Here is a 17,091-nt window from a genome sequence, read left to right as displayed (position 1 = left end):
ACTGTTTCGCTGCCAGACAAGGTTCCACTGATAGCCAGGTGTAGCAGTGGTAAACTGTTGAGATTATGCTGTTGGGACAGCTTTATGTAGGCCCTAACAGTTTGTGGGCACCGTTTCAGTGCAATTAATGTATTGTTTAGTGTCTTGTTGTGTAGTGGCTTTGCTGGCAATGCATCCCACTTTTTAAAAATAGTTTTATTTAATCTTTATTTATCTAGCCAAGTCAGTTAAGAACAAATAGTTATTTAAAATGACGGCCTACCCCGGCCAAACCCGGACGATGCTGGGCCAATTGTGCGCTGCCCTGTGGGACTCCCAATCACAGCTGGATGTGATTCAGCCTGGATTCGAACCTGGGACTGTAGTGATGCAGTGCCTTAGACCACTGCGCCACTCGGGAGCCCTTAAAAGGTTTGCGCCCAACGTGGGGCAGGAGTTTGACGGCACAAGCAGGGAGCCCAGCCAACAGAGATTTGAGAAATGTTTTGGTTTTCTTCCTCAGATCTGTGCCTTGCAACAAACCTGTCTCGAAGCTCGACGGACAATTTCTTTGATTTCATTGCTTGGTTTTTGCTCTGACATGCACTTTCAACTGTGGGACCTTATATAGACAGGTGTGTTCCTTTCCAAATCATGTCCAATCATTTGAATTTACTACATGTGGACTCCAGACAAGTTGTAGAAACATCTCAAGGATGATCAATGGAAACTGGATGCACTTGAGCTCAATTTCAAGTCTGAGCAAAGGGTCTGAATACTTATGCAAATAAGCTGTTCATTTTTATACATTGGAAAATATTTCTAAAAACGTATTTTCACTTTGTCATTATGGGGTATAGTGTGTATATTGATGAGGGGGGAAAAATGCATTTAATCAATTTTCGTATAAGGCTGTAACGTAACAAAATGTGGAAAATGTCGTCATGGGGTCTTGTATAATGCCCTGTATATGTTTTAAACTACACATTTAAGGAACTGAAGTGGTAAACAATGAAATAATGGAAAATGCATGTTCAGTGGTTATCTCTGTATTAGTATTATTCACATTAAATCACCTAGATAGAGCAGTGGTTCTCTCGGTATTAGTATTATCTCTGTATTACCCACGTTAAAACACCTAGGTAGAGCAGAGAGGACAGAGCATGTGGCTTTGTAACACACAGGTGTTTCATCTCCACACTGGGATGATTTTAACAGTGCAACGCCACACAGGCCTCATGCCTCTCAGGTAGGAGAGTACCAGAAATAAATGAATAAAAAACACAAAACTAATGAAGGAACACACAGTCACCAACAATATATCCCTGGCGTCAATACTTTCAACTTTCTCAGCTCGCTGTTACAGTACAGCACCACCAAATTCCATTTATTAAGTAACCATCTGTTTAATGTAAGCATAAAAACTTAACATTTCACACTATTTTTGAGAGTCCCGGATTTATATTTACTATGTTACATCTAGTCTATGAGACGAGGCTGCACCTTAACCTACATTATAAACACGCAGATCAAGAGGTGTGTTTTCCCTTCAACATCTGCATGTGGCATAAGCTCACCCACCTCACAGCATGAATCTAAAATAGTTAATAACTTTGGCTGTGAGTGATGGGATAACATCTGACTCTTAAGGCAATTACTTGAATAATTCAATTGATTTTTTATTTACAAACTTGATAACCAAATTGTCTTTTTTTTTTTATATTGACCATCAATGGGAGTTGGGCCTTGCTTCAGCTAAACTGCAGTACCGAAAATGCCCTCTGAGCACAGTGGAAAGCATGCTTATAGACTGGAAGCCTGCCCCCTTGATCCGAGAAGGGTGTAATTGCAGACCGCATTTAGGGCCGTTCTCTGATATCGGGTGTTTCATGTTATCTAGTTTACACCAATTGATGCTCCCCAGTTCAGGAATTAACATTGGAAGCATTGCAGGCAGGGGTGGAAAAATACCCATTTGTATTATTTTGTTTATAATTGTCAAACTTGAGTAAAAGTAAAGATACTTGAGTCCTTTCCTATCAAGGTAAAAGTGAAAGCCACCCAGTAAAATACTACTTGCGTAAAAGTCTAAACGTATTTGGTTTAACATATACATAAGTATCAAAAGTAAATGTAATTGCTAAAATATACTTACTTATTAAAAGTAAAAGTATAAATAATGTAATAAATAAAACCCTACTCCTCCGCCAGAGCGTCCAGTGTGGCTCTGAACGCTCCGAGAGCGATACGAACTGACAATCTGACAACGCTCTGAATTTACGAACGCCCAAGCACACTCTGGCACTCCAGATTGAATTTAAGATCACACCCAAAATTTACTAACAAAGTATTTGTGTTTACTGAGTCCGCCAGATCAGATGCAGTTGGGATGTGTGAATTGAACAATTGTCCTATATATATCATACACTGTAGTTTGAATAGGACTGTGACTGAAGATGTTCCACCCTACGAGGCCCATGAGACTGTGTAGGGATGTGATTTGAATAGGACTGTGACTGAAAATGTTCCTCCCTACGAGGCCCATGAGACTGTGTAGAGATGTGAATTGAATAGGACTGTGACTGAAGCAGTGGGACGTTTTTATTTATCTATTTTTGTATTTTGTTTTGATGTTGTTCCCCCTGCCCTTTTCCTCATTGGAAATGTATATTTTTCTACAGTTTACTAACCGTACAGTAGGTGGCGGCAGACACGTTATATTTGTGTAAATGTCAGTATACCAGAGAAGAAGATGACGCTGTTGTTATGTCGTAGTGGGGAACAGGAAGTTCCGGTTAGAAAACGACAGAACTGTGCTGTAACCGTACAGTAGGTGGCGGTAGACACGTTATATTTGTGCAAATGTCAATATACCAGAGAAGAAGATGATGCTGTTGCATTGTCGTAGAGGGGAACAGGAAGTTCCGGGTAGAAAACGAAAGAACTGTGTAATGTCGTTAGTGGTTGTGTTCGTTTCAACTGTATTATTGTAGGTATGTAATAGCACGTTTAAACTTTATAATGTCGAAAGAATATATAACATGCTAGGTAACAAATTCGTCAAGATATTTTCACGTTTGGTAAAGGTTTTAATTGTATTTGTTATTTTGGGGTCAAACCGAGTGAGTGAAGAACGTGATTAAAAACGTTTTTACAAGTCACTTAGGTAGACTTCGGGTTTGTCTGAGTGTATGAACATAATTTTGTCAGTCATTGCATAAAGCTTCCACCTATTTGAGTTCGTTTTTACATGTTCTTGGTTTTGTGTAAAATGTTGTTTATGAGCTGGTAAATAGCCTCGCCCGAACCGTCTTGATCTCGCGAGTTTACATACACTGTTTCGTAAATGTAAGCTCGCGAGATCAGGATGATTCGGACGAGGCTCTTCAAATGGCTGCTTCAACGGTTTCGGTCGTCTTACGAGGAGTTTGCTCGTGATGAAATGGCGACATTAGGCTGTGTGATGGAGTGTCAAAATAGAGGGAAGCTAACTAAAGTTTTCCTTCACCATTTGGAGAGAGAGGCCAACTGCATGGAATGGCGTCGATTCATGCGGATGAATCGGAGCACTTATCAAACTCATTCCATGGAGGACCAAGTGTCTGCGGGTTTTCGCTCCACCCTTATACTTGATTAATGAATTAAGGTCACTAATTATAAAGGAACTCCGCTCATCTGATTGTCTAGGTTATAATTGAAATGGAGAAAAAAATGTAACCCGCGGAGACTAGGCCCTCAATGGAATGAGTTTGACACCCCTGAAACAATGGAAATGGAGAGAGTTTGAGAAGCAACAGCTGTGCTGGAATTCGATCAATCTGGGCGACATTTCTGATGATACGGAGCGGGAGGATGAGGGCCTAGTATGTGAATGGTCTGTAGTGGAAAGACAGGAAGAACAGAGTAGTAATGTGTCACAGTAAAAAGTTGGGATGGTGTTTGAGGAGACAACAGGGCCTCATTTACACCCTATCTGATTAACCAAGGCCATAAATGAGAATGTGTTCTGAACTAGCCTACCTGGTTAAATAAAGGTGAAATAAAGCATTTAAAATGGTAGATTGTTAATATCGTGTGCTAGTCAGGTTCAGCAAGGGAAGATTCTTCAATTGGAAAATCATAATGGGACGAAGCTCAGAAGCCATGCTAAATTGAAGGGAGTAATCTGAGGTCCCAATATCTATGTCCATGGATGATATTGTTAAAGAACATGTGAAGGAGACAGAGTGGTTGAAGCCTAAAGGTTGATCAGTTGGAAAGAGGGTTAAAGAAGTGAAAGCTTATCAGTGCTGTTGAGGTTTGAGATGGTTTTGTCTGGAAAAGTACAGAATAGGATTCCTTAGCTTCAATGTCAGAGTTTTTGACCCAGCCTCATCAATCAACCAATCAAATGTATTTATAAAGCCCTTCTTACATCAGCTGATGTCACAAAGTGCTGTACAGAAACCCAGCCTAAAACCCCAAACAGCAAAGTGTAGAAGCACAGTGGCTAGGAAAACCTCTCTAGAAAGGCCAGAACCTAGGAAGAAACCTTGAGAGGAACCAGGCTATGAGGGGTGGCCAGACCTCTTCTGGCTGGAGATTATAACAGAACATGGTCAAGATGTTCAAATGTTCATAGATGACAAGCAGTGTCAAATAATAATTATCACAGTTGTTGTCGAGGGTGCAACAGGTCAGCACCTCAGAAGTAAATGTCAGTTGGCTTTTCATAGCCGATCATTGAGAGTATCTCTACCGCTCCTGCTGTCTCTAGAGAGTTGAAAACAGCACGTCTGGTGAACAGGTCAGGCTTCCATAGCCGCAGGCAGAACAGTTGAAACTGGAGCAGCAACGGAGAATAATCACAGTGTTTTTAAATGCCAAAGAATGGAACATGTAGCTGTTGAGTGAAAATATGTGCCAAGTGGCTGGTCCTGTAGTAAGAGGACCTACTGTCAGACTGATTGAGCTTCCATGGCTGGTCCCGTAGTAAGAGGACCTACTGTCAGACTGATGGAGCTTCCATGGCTGGTCCCGTAGTAAGAGGACCTACTGTCAGACTGATAGAGCTTCCATGGCTGGTCCTGTAGTAAGAGGACCTACTGTCAGACTGATGGAGCTTCCATGGCTGGTCCTGTAGTAAGAGGACCTACTGTCAGACTGATGGAGCTTCCATGGTTGGTCCTGTAGTAAGAGGACCTACTGTCAGACTGATGGTGCTTCCATGGTTGGTCCTGTAGTAAGAGGACCTACTGTCAGACTGATGGAGCTTCCATGGCTGGTCCCGTAGTAAGAGGACCTACTGTCAGACTGATGGAGCTTCCATGGCTGGTCCCGTAGTAAGAGGACCTACTGTCAGAACTGGTCTTTCTACTAGTCCTGACATGGTTTCGAGTGCTGTTCAGAAATCTTGCGCCCATAAATGCACTGTGACAAAGGATACTTTAATATTGAATAAAATATACTTCATAACTTTCATTGGTAAGGTCATCAACAACTTGGATTGTGTAAAGCAGAAATACCAGGTTGAAAGTTATCTTGTAAACTGCAGCAGAGTTGTTGGGGGTAACGGATGTTACTGTCGGTATGGTTTTTGATAAGCTGGATAACATGGGTGTGGATTGTTTCAGCATGAAATAGACCCCAATGTTTGCAAACACAGAAATTGATCTATTGATAAAGTTTATTGGGGGTGTGGGAGGGTTTTTGGGGAAGGGGAGGGTGTGGTAGAAGTTAATAAGGATTTCTTGGTTTATTTTCTTAGTACAGAATTAGACAGACATGGACCTTAAACATTTGTTTGCGGACCGCCATGATACCATAGGAGGTCTGCATCAACGGACTTCAGTGCAGGTAGTGCCTCATCAGAGAGAGAACATTTCAGTTGCTCTACAGTTTTGAAGCTGAATGTAATGATTATCAGTCCTTTACATGTGTACTAATATTCAGACACATTCAGTTGTTTCTATATTTATCTATATTTCAGGGTTTTCACACGGGGCTTCAAGTGAATAAATATTAGTGCTTGAAAAAGTACTTAAGTCCTTGAATTTGACTTGCCACTGTACGATCCCTGATAATCTTACTATGGTGTGAATGGGAAATACAATTGGTTTTTGTGAGTGAAATAATACAGTGAAGACAAGGTTATTCAGGAGAATGTTTACGTAGGTCTGCCTACAACATACTGAAATCTTGTACTAAATGGCTTTTGAGTCATTTATGCATTTATGTGAATTTAGGAAATCTACTATAGATTAAGTGCATTTATGTTGTGCAATTTAAAATGTGTACTTTGGTCTAATGTGAATGAATGTTTTGTCAAGGATTAGCTACCTGATCTACTGAAATGAGATAATTGAACAAGAAAAAAGAGAAAATATTTTTACAGAATAAAGTGCCAGAACTGTCAAGAAAATAACTTTTGTGTCCGTTTGTCTTTATTACTACAGGCCGACTCAGATTAAGTCTGAGGCCGGTAACATCAACAGTGAGGACAAACCCAGCCTGCCACTCTCCTTCCACACTGAATAGAAACCTACAGTCACTGGGTCCTGATTGTGACAGTGGAGCTCATTTTGCACTGCAGGATTCAGAGATGGCATCAGTGAAGCTGGAAGACTGCAGTCCAACACTGGAGCTGAATGTCAACATTAAAGATGAAGAAGAAGAGGAGGAGAAGATTAGAACAACTGTTAGTCATGGTAAGAGCAGGTTCTATCTATAAGTTATCTTCATAAATTAGACCTCCATAAGTTATGACCAGTCTATTGCTAGGTTGAATTCTGTAATTCTGACATCACACATCCCCGAAAACCTCAAGACTTCACTGCGAGGCAAAACTTTGTAAAACTTGTAACGCCTGCCTTTGCCCACACATTGTCTCAAGAACGTTGAAAATGTTTAATACCCTCAATCACCAAGTTAGGCATACCTCATTTCAAAATAGGCCATGACATCATCACTGTCAATATTGAATTATAATTCTTTGCGTTTTAGCAGTGAAATGACCAAGCTGTTTCTGCATGCCAATCGTTCGATCTCAATCAATTTCATGGGAATATGCATTTAAATCTTCTCGAATTACTGTTTGGTTAGCAAATTAGAGCAGATGGTGTTAAATTATATAGACTTCCTGTATTTTGTTTTAATCAAAGCACATTCTGTCTAATGGCACGCTGTTGAGTTTGAGACGATTCAGCAAACCATTCTAAAATCTCGTAAGAAATGAGGTGTTGTTTTTGTTGTAACAGTAATGTTATGCTATAATATTTTGTTATGTGGACTACTAATTAATCAGTAGGTGATCGTCCAAGACATTGATCTACCTTTACTCAACAAACACCATTGTGGCGGCTCATCGCTCTTGCAGCACTACACCCCTGCAGTCTGCTGCACCGAACTAGTGATTGATACTCACCTAGCCTACTCTTTTGTCTCGGGCAACATTTGGTGATGCAGAAAAAGAGAGAACATGTTTGGCTGATTTTATGGAAATCTGGGAATATTTGGCCAAGGAAACATTTCTGGTTGGTCTCAAGGAATGTCACACAGGGAGACTTTTTAAAACAGGATTGAGTGAAGTAGCAGCTAATGCTCATGGAGAGCCTCACAATTATTATTATTAACCTTTATTTAACTAGGCAAGTCAGTTAAGAACAAATTATTATTTACAATGACGGCCTACACCGGCCAAACCCAGACAACACTTGGCCAATTGTGCGCCGCCCTATGGGACTCCCAATCACGGCCGGTTGTGATACAGCCTGGAATCTAACCAGGGTGTCTGTAGTGATGCCTCTAGCACTGAGATGCAGTACCTTAGACCGCTGCGCCACTCAGGAGCTCATAAGTTTGATGAAATTCCATTATCTTTCAGTCTAATAGGGCTATATTCTTACTTTTGTAGCTCTTCACCAGTTTCTTGAATGTTTATTGTACATAAATATTAACACAACATGCAACAATTTCAACGATTTCTCTGAGTTACAGTTCATATAAGGGGCAGCAGGTAGCCTGGTGGTTAGAGCGTTGGGCCAGTAACCGAAAGGTTGCTAGATCGAATCCCTGAGCTGACAATCTGTCTTTCTGCCCCTGAACAATGCAGTTAACCCACTGTTCCCCGGTAGGCCGTCATTGTAAATAAGATTTTGTTCTTAACTGACTTGCCTAGTTAAATAAACATTCAATGTAATAAAAAAATATATAATAAGGACATCAGTGAATTGAAATGAATTAGGCCCTAACCTGTAGATTTCACGTAACTGGGCAGGGGTGCAACCATGTGTGGGCCTTGGAAGGCATAGGTCCTTGGCAGCCAGACCCACCCACTGGGGAGCCAGGTCCAGCCAATCAGAATGAGTTTTTACCCACAAAAGGGCTTTATTACAGACATAAATATAATTCTCTGGCAACAGCTCTGGTCGACATTCCTGCAGTCAGCATGCCAATTGCACGCTCCCTCAAAACTTGAGACATCTGTGGCATTGTGTTGTGTAACAAAACTGTACATTTTTAAAGTGTCCTTTTATTGTCCTCAGCACAAGGTGCAGCTGTGTAATGATTATGCTGTCACACCTGTCAGGTGGATGGGTTATCTTGGCGAAGGAGAAATGCTCACTAACAGGGACGTAAACATATTTTTGCACACAATTTGAGAGAAATAAGCTTTTTGTGTGTATTGGAAAATTTCTGAGATTTTTTATTTCAGCTCATGAAACATGGGACCAACACTTTACATGTTGCGTTTATATTTTTTTCATTGTACAGTCGTGGCCAGAAGTTTTGAGAATGACACAAATATACATTTTCACAGAGTCTGCTGCCTCAGTTTGTGTGATGGCAATTTGCATATACTCCAGAATGTTATAAGGAGTGATCAGATGAATTGCAATTAATTGCAAAGTTCCTCTTTGCCATGCAAATGAACTGAATCCCCCAAAAACATTTCCACTGCGTTTCAGCCCTGACACAAAAGGACCAGCTGACATCATGTCAGTGATTCTCTCGTGAGTGTTGACGAGGACAAGGCTGGAGATCACTCTGTCATGCTGATTGAGTTCGAATAACAGACTGGAAGCTTCAAAGGAGGGTGGTGCTTGGAATCATTGTTCTTCCTCTGTCAACCATGGTTACCTGGAAGGAATCACATACCGTCATCATTGCTTTGCACAAAAAGTGCTTCACAGGCAAGGAAATTGCCGCCAGTAAGATTGCACCTAAATCAACCATTTATCGGATCATCAAGAACTTCAAGGAGAGCGGTTCAATTGTTGCGAAGAAGGCTTCAGGGCGCCCAAGAAAGTCCTGCAAGTGCCAGGACCGTCTCCTAAAGTTGATTCAGCTGCGGGATCGGGGCACCACCAGTACAGAGCATGCTCAGGAATGGCAGCAGGCAGGTGTGAGTGCATCTGCACGCACAGTGAGGCGAAGACTTTTGGAGGATGGCCTGGTATCAAGAAGGACAGCAAAGAAGCCACTTCTCTCCAGGAAAAACATCAGGGACAGACTGATATTCTGCAAAAGGTACAGGGATTGGACTGCTGAGGACTGGGGTAAAGTCATTTTCTCTGATGAATCCCCCTTCAGATTGTTTGGGGCATCCGGAAAAAACTTGTCCGGAGAAGACAAGGTGAACGCTACCATCAGTCCTGTGTCATGCCAACAGTAAAGCATCCTGAGACCATTCATTCATTCATGCTTCTCAGCCAAGGGAGTGGGCTAACTCACAATTTTGCCTAAGAACACAGCCATGAATAAAGAATGGTACCAACACATCCTCCGAGAGCAACTTCTCCCGACCATCCAGGAACAGTTTGGTGACGAACAATGCCTTTTCCAGCATGATGGAGCACCTTGCCATAAGGCAAAAGTGATAACTAAGTGGCTCGGGGAACAAAACATCGATATTTTGGGCCCATGGCCAGGAAACTCCCCTGGCCTTGTGGTCAATCCTCAAGAGGTGGTTGGACAAACAAAACCCACAAATTCTGACAAACTCCAAGCATTGATTATGGAAGAATGGGTTGCCATCAGTCAGGATGTGGCCCAGATGTTATTTGAAAGCATGCCAGGGCGGATTGCAGATGTCTTGAATAAGAAGGGTCAACACTGCAAATATTGACTCTTTGCATCAGATTCATGTAATTGTCAATTAAAGCCTTTTACACTTGTAATTATACTTCAGTTTTCCATAGTAACATCTGACAAAAATTTCTAAAGACACTGAAGCAGCAAACTTGGTGGAAATTAATATTTGTGTCATTCTCAAAACTTTTGGCCACAACTGTAGTTAGGCATAACTGTCCTCTCCATGTTCAGCTGGAATTTAGCCTGAAAAGGATTTGAGAAATATGATATAGGCCTACGTCTCGTTTTGCGCTGCACAGAATATCAGATCTCAACAATGATTGGAGAAGTGTTGAACATAACCAGTAGACTACCACATCCTGATGATTTATATCTGATACATATATATTTAATAATTTTATATATCAAGTTGTAGAAACACCTCAAGGATGATCAATGGAAACAGGATGCACCTGAGCTCAATTTAAAAGTTTGGGGTCACTTAACACCAGTCTCAACGTCAACAGTGAAGAGGCGACTCCGGCATGCTGGCCTTCTAGGCAGAGTAGCAAGGGCCAGTTTTATTGCTTCTTTAATCAGCACCACAGTTTTCAGCTGTGCTAACATAATTGCAAAAGGGTTTTGTAATGATCAATTAGCCTTTTAAAATGATAAACTTGGATTAGGTAACACAACATGCCTTTGGATCACAGGAGTGATGGTTGCTGATAATGGGCCTATGTAGATATTCCATTTAAAAAAATCATCAGTTTCCAGCTACAATAGTAATTTACAACAATAACAATGTCTACACTGTATTTCTGATCAATTTGATGTTATTTTAATGGCGGCCAAAAAACAGTGCTTTTCTTTCAAAACAAGGACATTTCTAATTGAGCCCAAACTTTTGAAAACTTTTCTGGTTAGAGCCAGTTTGCGCTGTTCTGGGAAGGGAGTAGTACACAGCATTGTACGAGATCTTCAGGCGTTTCCAGCTACAATAGTCATTAACAATGTCTACACTGTATTTCGGATCAATTTTACATTTTTTTAATGGACAAGAAATGTACTTTTCTTTCAAAAACAAGGACATTTCTAAGTGACCCCAAACTTTTGAATAGTAGTGTATTTTATTTTATTTTTTATCTTTCTTTTTTAACCTTTATTTAACCAGGCAAGTTAGTTAAGAACAAATTCTTATTTTTAATGACGGCCTAGGAACAGTGGTTTAACGGCCTTGTTCAGGGGCAGAACCACAGATTTTTACTTTCTCAGCTCGGGGATTCGATATTGCAACCTTTCAGTTGCTCTAACCACTAGGCTACCTGTCACCCGGTATGGCCAGAAGAGGACTGGTCACCGCTCTGAGCCTGGTTCCTCTCTAGGTTTCTTCCTAGGGAGTTTTTTTGTGGCCACTGTGCTTCTACATCTGCATAGGTTGCTCTTTGGGGATTTTAGGCTGGGTTTCTGTTAAGCATTTTGTGACAACTGCTGATGTAAAAAGGGCTTCATAGAATACATTTGATTGACATGTATATCACACCAACTGACTGGTTCTTCTGATGTTGTTCACACAGGAGACCATGTTGAGACATTCTCTACATCCAGAGAGCAACAGCAGGAAGGTCACAGAGCTAAGCGGTCTCACCACTGCCCACATTGTGTGGAGATTTTCCCATTTCTATCAAAGCTAAAAATACACCTAAAAATACACACAGGAGAGAAGCCTTACTCCTGCTCTGACTGTGGGGCGAGTTTCTCTCGACTGGATACCTTAAAAACACACCAACGTATACATACGGGAGAGAAGCCTTACTACTGCCCTGACTGTGGGGAGAGATTCTCTCAAAAGACCAACTTAAAAGCACACCAACAAATACATACAGGAGAGAAGCCTTACTCCTGCTCTGAATGTGGAAAAAGGTTCTCCCGATCAGAAAACTTAAAATCACATGAACGTATACATACAGGAGAGAAGCCTTACTCCTGCTCTGACTGTGGAAAATGCTTCAAAACATCAACTGGGCTAACAGTTCATCAGAAAACACACACAGTAGAGAAGTCTTACTTCTGCTCTGACTGTGGAAAATGCTTCAAAACATCATCTGAGCTAAAAGTTCATCAGAGAACACATACAGGAGAAAAGCCTTACTCCTGTTCTGACTGTGTAAAATGCTTCAAAACATCAACGGTGCTGAAACTTCATCAGCGAACACACACAGGAGAGAAGCCTTACTCCTGCTCTGACTGTGGGGCGAGTTTCTCTCGACTGGATACCTTAAAAACACACCAACGTATACATACAGGAGAGAAGCCTTACTACTGCCCTGACTGTGGGGAGAGATTCTCTCAAAAGACCAACTTAAAAACACACCAACAAATACATACAGGAGAGAAGCCTTACTCCTGCTCTGATTGTGGGAAGAGTTTCTCCCTATCGGGTACCTTGAAATCACATGAACGTATACATACAGGAGAGAAGCCTTACTACTGCTCAGACTGTGGAAAATGTTTCTCCCGATCGGGTACCTTGAAATCACATGAACGTATACATACAGGAGAGAAGCCATACTCCTGCTCTGAATGTGTAAAATGCTTCAAAACATCGACTGAGCTAAAACTTCATCAGAGAACACACACAGGAGAGAAGCATTACTCCTGCTCTGACTGTGGAAAATGCTTCAAAACATCAACTGAGCTAAAACTTCATCAGAGAACACACACAGGAGAGAAGCCTTACTTCTGCTCTGATTGTGGGAAGCGTTTCTCTCACCATAGCAACTTAAAAACACACCAACGTATACATTAAGGAGAAAAACCTCATCAGTTCTCTGACCAGCTAAGAATAAAGTCACTCCATCACTTAATTCTCATCTCATAAAAGAAGTTGAAATGGAACAAATGAAGAAAGTGTAGAAAACTGTACAGAGGAAAGGGAGCGTTCTAGAATGTTAGCCTCTGTGTGCACCTTGTCAGTTTTAGTGTGTTTTGTTTTGTTAGCTTCTACTGTAAATATTTGCCCTTAGTGTTGAATACCCTCTGTGAGGCTTCTCATTTTGAAAACTAACACTAGTCTGCCAATTGACTGGGTGGTACTGCTTCCCTCTCAGCCTGGTCTGACTCTGTCTGTGGGGAGAGTTTCAACTGGGCAGCTTAAAAACACACCAACGTTTACACGTAGGAGAGAAGCCTTACTCCTGCTCTGTGGCAGGGTGGACGTGTATCTCAAACGTCTAGCCGAAGGATGCGTCTTTGAATCTCATCACGGACGTCTTTAGCATTTTAGCTAATTAGCAACTTTGCAACTACTTAATACTTTTTAGCTATTACTTAGCATGTTAGCTTAGCATGCAACTACTTAGCATGTTAGCTAACCTTTCCCCTAAACCCTTTAACTCTACCTTAAACCCCTCACCCCTAACCTAGCTAACGTTAGCAACAACAAACTGGAATTCGTAACATATCATACATATTACAAGTCCGTAACATATTGTATGAATAGCAATCCTTAAAATAACATACGAATTGTAATTCTTAACATACGATACGTCCTACAAGTCGTATTATACTGAACAACAATCTAAACGCAACAATTTCAAAGATTTACAGTTCGTATAAGGAAATCAGTCAATTGAAATAAATAAATGAGGCCCTAATCTATGGATTTCACATTACTGGGCAGGGGCTCAGCCATGGGTGGGACTTGAGAGGGCATAGGCCCACTTGGGAGCCAGGCCCAGCCATTCAGAATGAGTTTTTCCCCACAAAAGGTCTTTATTACAGACAGAAATACTACTCAGCCCCCCTCAGACAGGAGGTCCTGGGCTGCCGTGGTTACATGTGATCTGCAGTTGTGAGGCCGGTTGGATGTACTGCCAAATTCTCTAAAAGGACGTTAGAGGTGGCTTATGGTAGAGATATAAATATTGAGTTCTCTGGCAACAGCTCTGGTGGACATTCCTGCAGTCATCATGAGAATTGCACATTCCCTAAACTTGAGACATCTGTGACATTGTGTTGTGTGGCCTTTTATTGTCCCCCAGCACAAGGTGCACCTGTGTAATGATAATGCTGTTTTATCAGCATCTTGATATGCCACACCTGTCAGGTGGATGGATTATCTTGACAAAGGCTGAAATGCTCATTAACAGGGATATTAACAAAGTTGTACACAATATTTGAGAGACATTAGCTTTTTGTGCAAATGGAACATTGCTGGATTTTTTTATTTCAGCTCATGAAACCAACACTTTACTTGTTTAGTTTATTTACTGTGATAGTCCAATGAAATAGTCCTAACATACTAAATGGAGTGGCACTGAAGTTTTTTGTATAATATAAAACGTTTTGCTCTGAGACCAGGTTGTGGCACTGCAGTATTCTGTGGGAAGGAGCTAGTATACCCTTTTTAATTTTTTTATTGAACCTTTGTTTAACTAGGCAAGTCAGTTAAGAACCAATTCTTATTTAAAATGGTGGCCTAGTAACAGTGGATTAACTGCCTTGTTCAGAGTCAGAACAACAGATTTTTACCTTGTCAGCTTGGGGATTTGATCTAGCAACCTTTTGGTTACTGGCCCAACGCTCTAACCACTAGGCTACCTTCCACCCCCAACATGTCTCAGATAGAGATGGTGTGATGATCACTTTTCACCATTAGTTTGGGGGGGATTGTTTTACAACTTTATTTAATGATACAAAGTTTATGAAATGAATACATGTGTTTATTAATTGTCTTTAAAGCTACATGAGTTATTTTAGTTACTGATCATGAATGTGTTTGGATAACTGCATTGAAGCAAACTTTATTGATCTGCCAATGAAAAATTAAGTTACATGAATATGTACTGGTCAACCTCTTCTTCTCTTTAGTATTCAGTTCTTCATATTAGATCTGACAGTATGAATGGTTCTTATGGTTGTATTCAGTTCTTCATATTAGATCTGACAGTATGAATGGTTCTTATGGGCTGAGTGCCGGGAGTGTTTTTGTATGACTACAGTCAGGAGTTCTCTCTGACCCTGTGATGTCACCAGTACATTAAGTACATTCATCTTAAGATAGCCAGGTGAAACAACCACATATCACAGTAAATACATTTCTCCTCAATTAGTCAGTGTCACATTATTATTATTATTATTTGTATTAGTATTTTGGGACGGGGTACTCTTTAAAGATGTAGGGTTTCAGACCTTTTCGGGCAGATGGGCAGGGACTCTGCTGTCCTAGCATCAGAGGGAAGCTGGTGCCACCATTGGGGTGCCAGGACAGAGAAGTGCTTTGACTGGGCTGAGAGGGAGCTTGACCTCCTGTAGCAGTGGGACGGCCATGAGACCAGAGGTGGCAGAACTGAGTGCTCGGGTTGGGATACAGGGTTTGAGCATAGCCTGAAGGTAGAGATGGGGCTGTTCTTGCTGCACCGTAAGTAAACACCATTGTCTTGTAGTGGATGTGAGCTTCGGCTGGAAGCCAGTGGAATGTACGGAGGCGCAGGGTGACATGGGGGAATTTGGGAAGGTTAAACACCCAGACGGACTGCAGTGTTCTAGATAAGTTCAGTGGCGACCCATCATTCAGGGCAGGTGAGCCACCTGTTTTGATCCCCACAGTTTTAGCGATAAAGTGAGGGGGAAAATGATCTGTTTGCAAAAAATGTTAAACCCCCCCCCACATATAATTGAGCTATTAATAAAGCCGCATACAAACATGGTCTCTATTTTGTTTTCTTGAGTAAGGCAGCTCTGAAATGCAGGTGTTTCAGCCTAGATCAGTGCTTTCTTTAGAGGTGGGGCAAGCCAGCAGAAAATACGGAGCTTTGCGCTGTGATTGGCTCAGTGTTCTGTCATTCATGGGGACAATACGTCACTGCCAAGTCTAAGAAGTGCCCATCCAAGAAGGCTCAAGGTCATTGTCCGCAGATAAAATAACGTCAAATCATGTGATATCTACAGTCGCTTTGATTGGACTGATCATGTCAACATCATACTTTCAAAATCTGAGCTAGCAGTCATCATCATGAATCAAGTCCACAATAAACTAGCAAATCCTTTTAATCTTTGTCATATGAAGAGAAATTATGAGAAATTATAAATAAAACGTATCGTGCTCATCTGCCATTGGACAAACATTACACAACAAGTTGGAAATTGCAAATTGAACAATGAGTGGTTTGGAAGGGATCAGTGGCTAACTACAAGCATTGTAAAGCAATCATTAGCTTGCTATTCAGTGGAGTGGCTGTGTGGTCCCAAGTCTAAGATTAAGGGGCTCTTTTCCTAGTTTAAAATTGTAAACGTTCAACATTGGCCATTCTGTCAATGAAGCTTGATTTGTGCCGCGCTCAAAACAACTTAACTCGGTACTGCAACATCTGACTTGAGTGAGTTCAAGACAACTGGGAACTCGGGGGGGAAAACAAGCTACGACTGGGAAAATACATTTTAAACTTTCATCCAATTCGGAATTGTAAATTGGGAACTCGGGCCTCTTTCTACAGCTATGACCTGAAGATCACTGACGTCATCGTGATTCCATTTTTTTTCCCCCCCTTCGAGTTCCCAGTCTTGAAAGCACTATAAATCCAGAGAATGCCAGACTTTGATGACAAAGTTTGATGACAAAATATGCCCACGATGGACTGCCGCACCACCTTCCTGTTCAAGTGAGCACAACACAACAAGGTGAGTCCAAAAATGTCTTGTCTGCTGCTGCATAAATTATGTAACATGCCGAGGAGATGTGTATACTGTAGCTAAGAAGGTAATACTAAGTGTATGTGTGTAGTAAGATGTTAGTAGACCATGTGCCTCAACCTAGCAATTTAGTCTATTTTCACCTCTTCATTTTGCCTACTGTTCTGACTTGGTGGTTCACATGTAGCCTATAACCTGTTTTTGAGAAATGTAATAATTGAATATTGTAAGATTTTTAATTGTCTGCATATATGCCCCTTTATTTATCCTACGGTTCTGACTTGGCGTACAGGGAGAACACTGTAAGAACGGCCCATGTTCTGAATTCTGTCGCTGTGTATTTCAAAAGGGCTAAACGTCTTAATCGAA

The 17,091-nt window shown here is 41.2% G+C and overlaps 1 protein-coding gene across 1 annotated transcript in view; it reads left to right on the top strand.

Moving 5' to 3' along the window:
* The window catches only part of LOC129860164 (gastrula zinc finger protein XlCGF26.1-like), a 30,042-nt gene extending 14,903 nt beyond the window's left edge, over window positions 1–15,139 (top strand). The window contains exons 2-3 of the mRNA XM_055930525.1: window positions 6,414–6,665; window positions 11,607–15,139. Coding sequence (XP_055786500.1) covers window positions 6,414–6,665; window positions 11,607–12,838 — 1,484 coding nt within the window. The 3' untranslated portion in view covers window positions 12,839–15,139. The remainder of the gene's footprint in view (window positions 1–6,413; window positions 6,666–11,606) is intronic.
* Window positions 15,140–17,091: the final 1,952 nt, after the last annotated feature.

This window comes from Salvelinus fontinalis, chromosome 7 (assembly GCF_029448725.1).
Source record: "Salvelinus fontinalis isolate EN_2023a chromosome 7, ASM2944872v1, whole genome shotgun sequence".
NCBI lineage: Eukaryota > Metazoa > Chordata > Actinopteri > Salmoniformes > Salmonidae > Salvelinus > Salvelinus fontinalis.
The sequence above is the reverse complement of the archived record's forward strand: the minus strand, read 5'-3'. Positions and strand labels throughout refer to the sequence as shown.